This window comes from Perna viridis, chromosome 10 (assembly GCF_037379345.1).
Source record: "Perna viridis isolate PV_CMFRI_1.1 ecotype Kerala chromosome 10, ASM3737934v1, whole genome shotgun sequence".
Lineage (NCBI taxonomy): Eukaryota > Metazoa > Mollusca > Bivalvia > Mytilida > Mytilidae > Perna > Perna viridis.
This window is the reverse complement of record NC_142454.1, coordinates 24,913,784-24,925,994: the sequence shown is the minus strand read 5'-3', so window position 1 is coordinate 24,925,994 and position 12,211 is coordinate 24,913,784. Positions and strand designations below refer to the sequence as shown.

Below are 12,211 nucleotides of genomic sequence, written 5' to 3'. Positions count from 1 at the left end.
CATTCGACTTCCTTGTATTTTTTATTGAAACGAAGGTGAATGGATTTCCATATATTAGGGATATTTCTTTGGATGCAATTAATCAAGCAAGGTAAACGGAAACTTTAAGACTTTTACATTATTTAAAGACTTTTCAAAATACTAATAGAAGACATCTTCATTGGTAATCTACCAATATTGTATTTTATTGTCGCATCAAAAAAAGGACAATCATATTCCCGTCCTCAGTTTTCTTTACTATACGATAGAGATCGTGAGCATATAAGAAAATGTGCCTAGAAAGGTAAAAGTATCTGGAAAACATTGAATACTTTTGATCGTTAACTCTGCCATCCCTCAATATTTCTACAGTTACATTCCAAATCAAATATTCAGAATGTTCATGTCGGACTATTTCTTAAGAGGCTGTATCTTAAAAAACCATGCAAAATCGTCCAAAAGTGATTTCAGCAATTAATAATAATTTAAAGTGCATTGGGTGAAACAAAAAACTGCGAAATATTTTTTCCGTAAAATCTAAGTTGCCGAGATATGGCCGCCATTTTGTTTTCTGAGAATTTACTAGGAAAATGACAATTTTCAGGTAAAAACATGCAAAATTAAGATATCATTTATTTAGAAAGTTTTAAATATATGATGAACGAACTTGATATACTAAATAAAGTATAAGTAGCCTTTTCTAAAACAGGCAGATTGTTATAATCAGTGACCAAAAATCTATAAATAGGTTTTAAAATTTGGAAATTTGTCAAATTTAAAAAAATCCTTATTTTAGCAACATTTTAACTTCTTCTAATTGCCGAAGTAACGCATTTAAATTTATTTTTTATGGAAACATAGTAGTATAAAGAAACAAGGGCTGCGGCTGGGAATTTATCAATTGACAATTTCATAGCATGGTGGGGCGAAAATTGCAAGGATTCAAAATTGTTCTGGTGTTCACCATTGATCCTTTACCTCATTTAAAGTGTCTTTGCAAGAAAGGAAAATCTAGAAAAAGTTTTGCAAATTCATACTTTATGCTAATAACATAAGTAGCTACTATGTACTGACATATAACAGCAAAACATAAGCTGGGGAGGGGTGGGGTCAAACACCGAAAACCCAATTTAGGTATTCTGTCTGCATGTTTTTACAGGAAAGAAATGGTCATGCATAATTGTCTATATCTACCACAAAATCAAATGCATTCATCATCATTAAGAATATTTTCCACATAAAGGCACTAATATATGATACATCCATAAAACTGACAACGAATCTTCAACAATATCATGTGTATCCTTTAAGGGGAGATAATTTCTTAAGAATGGATTATAGAAATATAGCAGATTTGGATTTACATGAACAAGCTGCACAACGTGTGTCTCCCACTGACAACTTACTAAACTTCTTTATAATTAAAATATCATGCCAATATCTCTCTGAGAAGAGAGATTCACTTTTAATTTCCATAACATGACATACATGTACATGTACATTTATGTAATACTGTTTGACAGTCTTGCTTGCATATGCGTTTGCTGTAGGTTATATTTAATCGTTTGTGGCCATTGGGCGGCCAAATCAGAAAAAAACAGCCACGGGAACTGAATCCCAAAACTGAAAAGGGATTAGGTTGTACTGTAAGGCAACATACAAACAGTATTCACCACATTCGGAATCAGGCTTATTCCATGCCTATTCAGTACATTGTACCATACATTGTACATTTTTGTACATATGCAGCTACAAACAGTACATATGTACTTTTTTTAGTAGTAATCGAACTGTTTTAGGCTATAAGATTTCTTATTTTTTAGAAAACAGTGATTATGTCAGTACATTTGTCTTACCTGTCTTTATTGGATCAATTACTGACGTTATAACTTATAGTTTCCGTGATTCTGTCCACTTTTATCAATACACCATTTTGGTCTATCCTTCATACACATATATCGCAACTTTAAAAAAAATGTTGTGCTGTGTTCTCTCAAGGCCTTTTAAGCATTGCTACAATTCACGCTAAATGACAGTCTGCGTTGGGCTCAGAGCTAAATTTTTTAATTGTTAAGCAGTGTTTCATAACATTAACAATCCACGATCTCCACTACTCCAGCATTACCACCCATAATTACGTCGATATTTGTTCATGACAAAATTAGATACAGACCCTTCCGGTATGAAGATACTTAGGTACGTGTTTATCATCTTATTTAAGCCGTGTAAGTATTTTTTATTCCGTAGATTATGTATATTTTCCAAACAAACGAGGAACAGAATGTAGGGGATGGGAACATCTAATTTTCCAATTGACCAAGTCGGACCACAGTAATCTCGTCCTTAATATTGCTTTTATATAAAATATTGTTTTCCAACTTGTATTTAAATGATATACGGTGTTTCTCTGATTTGAACCTTTTAGTTGACTCGCTTCAATGTACATACTGTATAAAGATTGGCATAAGACATATATAACATATACAAAAAACTGCTTAACAAATTTCGAATTTTCACGAAAAATACCTCAAGTGCATAAACATTATGAAAATGTAAAAGATCCTAGCTCGACATTTTACAAATGGGTAATTTAAATCAACACTGATCTTTTAAAAGTAACTATAGTTAATTTTAAGTGTCACCTCGGCTATGAAATACTTCCAAGTTACCCATATCAAAACAGAAGAAAAACCCCTACAATATTAATTAACTTGGCAGTGTGCCAATTCTCAAAATAAACTATAAAACTGACTTTCTTTAACTTGTTTTTACATTTTTTCAAAATTATTTTGTATTTAACATTCTAACACTTTCATTATTTAACAATGAAAATAGTCTAAATTTAATGTTGAAAAATGGTGGAAAATAAAAATAAAATATGTTAATACTTAAAAATGGCTGTAAATAGAACAATGTTTAACAAGAATAATTAGCATTTTTTGGGAATCTTAACTTAATACCCAACCCCAACACAAATTTTCAGTCAATGCAAAAATGACTTTTGAACAAAAAATAAGATTTTGTATGGTTTTCTCAAAGACATTTTGAATTCAACTATCCAATTATTTAGAACAACAAAGGACAACTAACCAAGACACCTCAATCTAAAAGTACTCAACACTGTAATCAGCCAGGTGTATATGCTTTTATATATATTTTTTTTCCGTTTAACAGACCTATGCATTACTTATATCAAAGAAATTCTACAGGATGGTGAATTATTTATAGAAAAAATGCGAAAGGGGTATGCGGAAAGGGGTATGCTCAGTTTATATCAAATTTGTCCCTCAAAATAAACTTTGTCAAATCTATGTTGATATTGCATATTATTATACCTCAGTATATAAACATCAATACTAAATTTTCTACAGTAAAATTGCTATTTTTCAGTGTTTGACTATTGAGCAGTCCATAGTTTTCAGACTATTGACCGGCAATGTCAACCGCTTTCGCGGATTTTAAGTTCCGTCACCGGATTGGACAAAAGTTTTATATTTATTCGGAACGCTCGGACTCCACCCTCTCCTAATGAAAACCCCGAAATTATTACGAATAACATAAAGATTAACAAATTGAATAACATTTCGGAATGTTTGAATAAGGTGTTTTGAAGACGAACACAGCATTAGTTGAAAAAAATATATAGCAAAACTATGTAAGTCATATTATTTATTCTCCTCTACTATTTATTGCATATATCAACAAGTCTTGCACTTGAACACAGATGAAATTGAATGTTTGCGAGACAATATTCAAATGTGTACATTGTTGCTGTTCTTTATCTTACAGACACCATGTAATTGATGTTGAAGGCTAATTCAAACTCCTATGAATTACTGGTGAAAAGGTCAATGAGACAACATTCAGATTTAAATATTGCCAAAAGATGCATGGTTTTCTGGGTTTTGAACATTTTGAGGTGATGAGGGGAAAATATCAGTGACATTCAAATTGAAAATATTGTAAAAAACGTTTTTTTGGGTTATCATTTTGAGATGATCATTCATGAACAATGGAGGGATATGGAGTAAATGTATTACAAGTCTAATGTTTTCGGTACAATAAAATACTTATAGACTGGGTATTTGGGAAATAACAAGTTTATTGTTCCCAAAGACTGTGACTATTGCCCGAGGCGTAACCTCGGGCAATAGTCACAGTCTTTGGGAACAATAAACTTGCTATTCCCCTCATACCCATTCAATAAGTATATACAATTTAGTAAAACATGTGCTTCGTTTGCTAACAATAACCTTCATTATGCCTAACATGCTCACACAATGGGTAAATTTGATTAAAGTGGTGAATAACACTTTATTGTGTGGTATTGTTTGATTTAGGAAGAAAAAGCCACATGCATCGACGACGAGAATATTTAATCCATAAATGCTATTGGATCCAAATAACATTTTACATAATATTTAGTTTGTCAAAGCATGTGGCCAGTATTCCTTGATAAAAAACCCATTAGTTTCTCGAGGAAGCAATGAAAATTGCATAGAAATGGTAATTCAAGGGAAGCACACTTATTTTTTTTCTACCTTATATATCCAATTTTCAAATTGTCAACTCATGTGTTATGAAAGAGTTTGCTGAAACTACTCTACATTTTTGTATCGTACAAGACTTCTAAAATTTAGTCTGCTAAAACAGTGATATTTGGCGACAAGATTAGTCATCACAACTAATGTTTTGTGGTTGTTATCATGAATTCGATTGTTATGGTGTATCCATCTGCACCATTAGAAGCGATTTGTTCATTTTGTCATAGTTGTCCTTTCCTCTGTCGTCTCCTCTGGACGTGAATTTTATGAGCAACTCTACAGGTCTTTATAGAGAAGCAGAGGACGCCTAACCTACCGGTGCACTTGGTACATTCTCCCTCCCAGTTTTTAGTTGATTCTGCGTTGCTTTTGTTTCTTTTTACGTGACATTTTGTTAATTTCTTGTTCTTTGTTGTGTGTTTTTAGTCTAATCTTTGTCCTTGGAGAATATTTTCATACGATTTCCGTTCGAATCTTAATTTCCTTGATCATCTTTCAAAATGTTTGCATAGGTTGAATGACCCATAAGAAAGATTCAGCCTACTGTTTAAACTATTAGTTTATTTCATTTAGGATTTACGCAAGTACCAATCACAGAATCTGAATTAGGATCAGATGTCACACTGATATGTCCATATAAAGGAGGCACTATCAAATGGCATGGACCACCAAGCCAGATGATCTATACCATTGGTGAAATGATAAACCCGTCTTTTGATAAAAGAAACCGATTGAAGGTGATCGGAGATCATGAAAATGGAGAGTATTACTTGCAAATATCAAATACAACTCACGTCGACACTGGTTTATACTCCTGTACTAGCGGCATAAAGCAGCACAACTTACAGTTACAAAGTAATTGTTGTATTGACATGTCCATTTTTACAATAAACAACACATTCAATAGAATTTAAAAAAAATGTTTATAGTCAAGAGATGAAGGTTTCAACATTTTATTTATTTTAAAGCCAAAAACAACATAATGTGATAATCTGAAGAGCAGTACATATTTAAGCATTTGAACCACCACTAAGTTCTCTTACAATTGACTTTTTTGTCAGTTTAAGAAAAAAACAAATGCAATTCGACCTCTTCTCTTTCAGTCATTGAAAGAATAGAAGCTGACACAGAGGAAGAGGTTTGTGTTACCTTCCAGTTCGATTTTGACATCGAACTTCAGAATTTACTTATTCATTTCAATGCTTCCTCATCTAACACCACGCTGGTAAAAATTTTGATATTTGATGCTTGGATTGTTAGAGTTACAGACAAAAGATTTGTATATACAGGGAATTTAACTGATAAAATGATAGGATTTTGTATCAGTAATCTTACACGAAACGATACAGGTGCATATTTCGAAAAAATCAACAACCAGAGATACATAGCAAACCTAACAGTTTATCGTAAGTATTATGTATATTACGAATCACAATTGTCTATGATCTAAGAAGTTTGATTGCATTTTGCCGAAATAAAATGTTGGGGAAGGTGCTTCAATGTAAACATCGCAATATTCTGACAGAAGCAAAATATATATTCACAAAAAATAATTTTTCATAAAACTTCAAATTAATATTCTGAAGAGGTTAAATAACAAACGTTTAAAACAAAAAAGCACATAGTTATCTATGTATAAAAAAATACACATATTTTATATATTACGAACACACATTTTGTTTTAAAGTAATGATTTTTATATTTTTTTAATGAATATTTGTTAACATTTTATAAGTATATGTTAACAAATATTTATCTTACAAGAACGTATAAACATGATTATAGTTTTCTTTTTATGAATATATACATATAAACTGTTATGAATATAATCAATTTTATGAACACATATTTTGTTTTATTTAAATATAAAAAAATCTGTAAAATATAATACAAAGGCTATAAAAGGATTTAACTACCTCATTTTCTCTGAACGAAGGTCCATTAGAAACCATTAAACTAACGTACACGAACAGAACAGTAGAAGACAAGATATCAATGTTTAGATGCGAAACAACAAGTTATCCTGTTGCATTTGTGATATGGAGCATAGACGGGAAGGTGCAGTCAACTGTTTCTGAAAACGTAAATGGAGACACCATAATTAGCATATTACACTATACAGCTGATCGAATGGACAATACAAAAACAGTTCGATGTGAAGCTTCGAACAATCGATCGTCTGTAGTGTCACAGAGTGTTATTTTAAATGTTTTATGTAAGTAACTTACAAAGTTTAATTAATTGATATTACTTTAGAGCATTTTGTTTATTCTTTAAAACGGTATACAAAATGTACAATCAATTTTGGAAACACAAACGAAAATCTTGCAACAAATGTGTTCAATCGGAAGTCATCAAGATGTAGTTCAAACCATAAAATTCAATGACTACAATGTAAAATGGATAATGCAGTTGGGTCCGATACTTTCAATGTAATTAATTAAATTTCAATTGCTTATTCATAAGTTCAATTCAATTTCTAAAAGTAATTGATTGACTTCGTACGAGAAACATATTTATTTTATTTGAATTATATATTTTTGACATAATATTTTCAATACATTGTTCTATGATATAATTTGAGATTTATTTCTCTAGTTTTTAGAATGTAATAAAAAGTAATTATGGTTACAAGGTATTTTAAAAAAAAGATATTGAATTTATCAAGTTACATGAAATAAGGTTTTTGATGATAAATGATTACATTATTTACTTGAAAAAAAAATGTAATCAGTTACGGCTCATTTATAATAAAGTTACAATTACCCCATCTCTGATGATACATAACAATGAAAAATAAAAAAAATGTGTTAACTGTCGTAATTTTATTTTGTTCAAGATTCACCAGTAGTAGCGATCCAAACATCAACAGAACCACTTATTCAAGTTGTCGGACAGAAGAATTTACAATTCACTTGCGCTGTTATCAATTCCAATCCAACCGTGAATTCATATCTATGGTTTTTTAATGACACATTATTACGGAACGAAACTAGCGAAACTCTCAGCATCTACATTGTAACATCTAATCATAATGGAACATTCAGTTGTAAAGGTCAGAATGGCATTGGCGACGGAATTAAATCAAACCTGAGACTAAATGTTCTTGGTAGGCAAGAAGAAAAAACAATTCTTTTTATAATATAATGACACTAAAATCTAAACGGTACCTAATCTATACCTCTTTTTTCCTATCCACAAGCTTTAATCCTTTCTTATATCTCTATTACTTTCCATGTAGGAATGAACGTTTATTACCGTACACAGCTGTTGCCAACAATTACTTATCACAACTATTTATCATTATAATAATAGATTTTGGACAAAATTTGATATTAGAGATATCTGAAAAAATATATGTATGTTTTCTTCTTTTGCTCAAATCTTGTACACTGAAGTAAGCATTTTAATTCTAATTTGAGGCGATGGTGATATATTGGCACTGACTATATGGCGCAAACAATACATTCGTAGACATGCAATAGGCAGGAATTTAACGAAGTCTCAGAATAAAAAAAAATGTTACAAATTTTAAAACACCAATACAACTGTGTCGCGTGTGTACAATACTGATTACCAAGACATTCAAACTATTTGTAAGGCCTGTAGTTAAAATTAGAAGGTAAACATTACATTTCTATAATTTAATTAAAGAAAACAAAATAACTATCTAAAAATGCTCCATTGGATCAATTGTTCTTTATTTCAGAAATACCCTCCCCAATAGTGAAAGATGTGACATGCAACACGTGTCTTCAACCATCGCTTTAGATTGTGGTCTGGAAGGGTACGAAGCGTTTTATAATCCAGCTGAGTGGCACCACATTAGTGGAGGTATAAAGATTAGAACGCTGCAGGGAACAACTATAAATAATGTAATGTCATTGACCGTCGAATTTTGTAACTATCAGGATATTGGAAACTATATATGCATTTGGAAAGGCACAAAAGACGGTCTTGATGTTTTGAATAATTCAGCTACTTTACAAGTCAAAGGTATGACCTAACAGAAAAAAAATAACTAAATATCTAATGTTTTCTCTCCTGTGTGGTCGAGTTATCAAATTCAAGCTCTTAACGTATTGAAAGATAGCTATTTTTCTGTTTCCTTTCATTTGTTGCTGATCCTCGGAGTTGGATAAATTGTTGTACAAACTTAACTGGAAATATTAATTATTTACTTACTTTAATAGACAAATGATATAAATAGTAAATCAATAATTTGCGCTGATCTTCATCATGTTGTAGCTTGTTATTCTGATCATAACCGCTTCTTAAGAACAACAAAAAAAAAACTCATTACAGGAGCACCAGTTGTTGCCGATTCAAATATTTTCCAAACGGATTCAGGCTTTCTTATCTCAGTATATTTTTATTCCGACCCTTATCCTTATGACCCCGTTTGGTTCTATGACAACAAGCCTCTGGTATATGGATCTGATTTCCACAAATCTACAGGAAGAGAAACAATAAGCTTGACATCATACGACAAAAAGGTGAAGATCAGTGGATTTGTAACAAATCTCACCGTAGTAAAAAAAGAAGTTGGGATGACCATCAATTGCATGTTGGAAAATCGTTTCGGAAGTACCAGCAAATCTGTAAAAATCCCAGGTGAGTTAAATATTTTTGGTTTTTGAATATGTACCACCTTTTTCATAGACATTTTCAATCGTAATAATTACACAATACTAATACACATGTATTCGAGGTAAATTATTTACTAAAAAGGACGGTTAGGCAAAAAAACATAACTATATCAATAAAAATAATAGGATTGTTTTCTGCTACACTACTTACCATTATTTTTTGTTTGTTCCTACCCTAATAATTTCATGGCCATTTTGGCTTAAGCACTGTTAAAGTCGTTATTGTTTCCCCATTAACTCATGTAAAATGTTTTGAAAAATAAAATACTTTTCTTCCATATCTATCCTATTATTTTCTGGCTGGTAGCTGGACACATGACTACAATTTTTTTGGCCTTACATTTATATTATATTTCGTGTAGCTGCAAAGTTTGAAACAATTTTGTCTTTTTGGAAATACATATGTAATGATCAATAAACCCAACAACACAACATGCTTTTATTTGTAGTTATAAATCAGCCAAAAAACTTGTGGATCGTTATGGTGTATCCATATGCACCATGAAAACTGATTTATTCAACGGGTCATAGTTTCCTTTCCTCGTTTGTCTACCCCGGACTTGACTTTTTATGAACAACTCGGCGGGTGTTTCTAGAAAAGCAGAGGACGCTTACCCTACCGGTGCACCTGGTTTTATGATTTTAGTTACTTTATGTTCTTTGTTGTGTATGTCTGTTTTCCATTTCTGGTCTTTGTCCCTAGATTACATTCTTTTGATTACCGCTATAACCTTGGTTCCCTTGATTACTCTTTGAATAAATAAACAGAAGAAACGCTTTTTTATCTTCTCTATTATACTGTTACTGCCAAGACTTATTGGGATATTTCATACCTTAATTTGTGTTTTGTTTCATGTATTAAATTATTTAGATTTAGAATCGAACAACTCATCACTATCACCAGGAGCAATAGCTGGCATTGCTCTCAGTTCTGCAATTATAGCTGCACTCGTCACAGCATCCATTGCTTATTTTATGTATTGCAAGAGGAAACATGTCTCAAAAGGAAACGAAAGTAAGACCACTGCACTCGTACCAATATATTGATAAAATATTAAAAATAAACACACGACGATAGCTACCTTCGTTCATGAATGTCATTATTTTATGCCTCATCTTTATCAAGATTGATTAAAATTTATGACTATTGCAAATTAATTTAAAAGAAATGTAGAATATCAGACGGACAGACATGATGACTAGATGGCCCAAAACTTTACGTCATGTTTTTTTTTTATATCAATTTACCTGTTAATAAAAAAGGCAACAACGACAAAGAATTTTCGAACATAAAGTACTAGCAAAAAGAATTCATTGTAGCTTTGTTTGAACACTTTCTCATTTAAGGATATTCGCAGCTATATTTTGAAATAACAAAGATTTCTAAGGGTTGTGATTTTTGTTAAGATTTTCATTGCTATAACATATAGTAAGAAAAAAAATAGATGGGTCAGTTTGCTCGTTTTTGAGATATCAGCATTTGAAATCTTGGCCGGAAAAACCCAGTTTAATTAGTCAACGAGAAATAGATGAGACTAAGTTGATACACATTAATGGCGTTATACATACGAGTTTCCGAGAATTTTTTGTCACAATAACCATTTCAAATACTTTGTATTTGTGTCATATTTCATATAGTTTATTACAATTAGAGTTGAAATAACTCATCTATGTGTATGCAGTTTCACCAATTAGGAAAGAAAATATGGATAATTTATTTTTGTTCCCGCATTATGTGAGATGGCATATATGTAATTTAAAAAGTATTTGGATATTTTCAACCATTTCAGATAAAAGTGTATGTGGGCAAAGTAACGAAGGGTAAGTTATTACAGTAGTCAGCTATGGGAGAAATCCTATGGAGATAACAAAGTTGTTCAGTTATGATTCATTAACGTATGCATTGTATTCATATGCGCGAGAACGCAGTATTCACGAAATCATCATAAAACAAAACAAAACAAAACAAAACAAAACCCCCCCAAAAGAAAACAAAACAAAACGCATTTAATTTTAGTTAAAAGTAGAATAAACAAAATATGTGGTGGCTTTCCAGGCAGTTAGTCTATGTAGTGAAAACTAAGCATTTATTTTTTTCTTTTCAGATGCGAACAGTATGACATGGTTGGACCCCCGAGTCCATCGAATATATACGAACAACTAAACAGCCATTAGCCCACTCGTCAAGGCAAATTTGTTCCAAAGTTAAGAATTGTCAACTTTCCTTTCATCTGTGGCAACATCCCTTCAGCACCAGCGTATGGAATGTTCATATCACAACTCATACGTTATGCCAGAGCTTGCCTAAACTACACAGACTTTTTGTATCGCGCTAGAACTCTAACAAATAGGCTTCTGGAACAGGGTTATGTTGCTACAAGATTGAAATCATCACTACAGAAGTTTTATGGTCGTCATCATGAACTCGTGGATCGTTATGTTGTATCCATCTGCACCATGAAACAGTGATTTATTCAACGGGTCATAGTTTTTCCTTTCCTCGTTTGTCTACCCCGGACTTGACTCTTTATGAGCAACTCGGCGGGTGTCTTTAGAAAAGCAGACGACGCTTACCCTACCGGTGCACCTGGTCTATACTTCCAGTTTTTAGTGGAGTCCGAGTTGCTCATTTACTGTTGTTACTTTTTATGTATGATTTTAGTTTCTTTATGTTCTTTGTTGTGTATGTCTGTTTTCTATGTCTAGTCTTTGTCCCTGGATTACATTTTTGATCACCGCTATAACCTTGGTTCCTTTGATTACTCTGTAAGATAATATAATTAGAAAGAATATATATGTGTTAATAGCAAATTTGTCCATGATACACTTCTCGACACGAACAAAATACTTGTTTGAAAATGGACTTTTGGAAAAAAAATGATGTACAACATATATGAACTTGCGACCACTCTCACTGATGACAAAAATATCAAATCATAATTGATTTTGTAGTAAACAATCAGTTTAACATTACATGTTTATCTTATGTAGAAATCATAGGTACATGTACATTGTAGTTGATCGATTGCAAATTGGTAT

The 12,211-nt window shown here is 31.8% G+C and overlaps 1 protein-coding gene across 6 annotated transcripts; it reads left to right on the top strand.

Moving 5' to 3' along the window:
- Positions 1–12,145, top strand: LOC148605093 (cell adhesion molecule CEACAM5-like). 6 transcript variants are annotated; one of them, XM_088548973.1, is made up of 6 exons: positions 1–91; positions 5,097–5,378; positions 5,627–5,929; positions 6,460–6,738; positions 7,363–7,632; positions 8,233–8,441. In XM_088548973.1, the coding sequence occupies exons 1-6, from the start codon at positions 40–42 to the stop codon at positions 8,292–8,294; spliced, it is 1,248 nt and encodes a 415-aa protein (XP_088405099.1). In that variant the 5' UTR covers positions 1–39; the 3' UTR covers positions 8,295–8,441. The 6 variants fall into 6 exon arrangements, with proteins under 6 accessions (XP_088405099.1, XP_088405101.1, XP_088405100.1 ...); XM_088548974.1 differs by lacking the exon at positions 1–91 and adding an exon at positions 3,384–3,634; XM_088548978.1 differs by lacking the exons at positions 1–91; positions 5,097–5,378; positions 5,627–5,929; positions 6,460–6,738 and adding exons at positions 8,982–9,137; positions 10,044–10,187; positions 10,963–10,993; positions 11,278–12,145 and having other exon boundaries at positions 7,492–7,632; positions 8,233–8,519.
- The last annotated feature ends 66 nt before the right edge of the window (positions 12,146–12,211 follow it).

Bases quoted from the DNA above. Each gene is read 5' to 3' on its own strand.
- LOC148605093 (XM_088548973.1), top strand. From the start codon at position 40: ATGGATTTCCATATATTAGGGATATTTCTTTGGATGCAATTAATCAAG. The intron at 5,379-5,626 runs GTAATTGTTGTA...CTTCTCTTTCAG, and splicing joins GCACAACTTACAGTTACAAA to TCATTGAAAGAATAGAAGCT. The intron at 6,739-7,362 runs GTAAGTAACTTA...ATTTTGTTCAAG, and splicing joins TGTTATTTTAAATGTTTTAT to ATTCACCAGTAGTAGCGATC.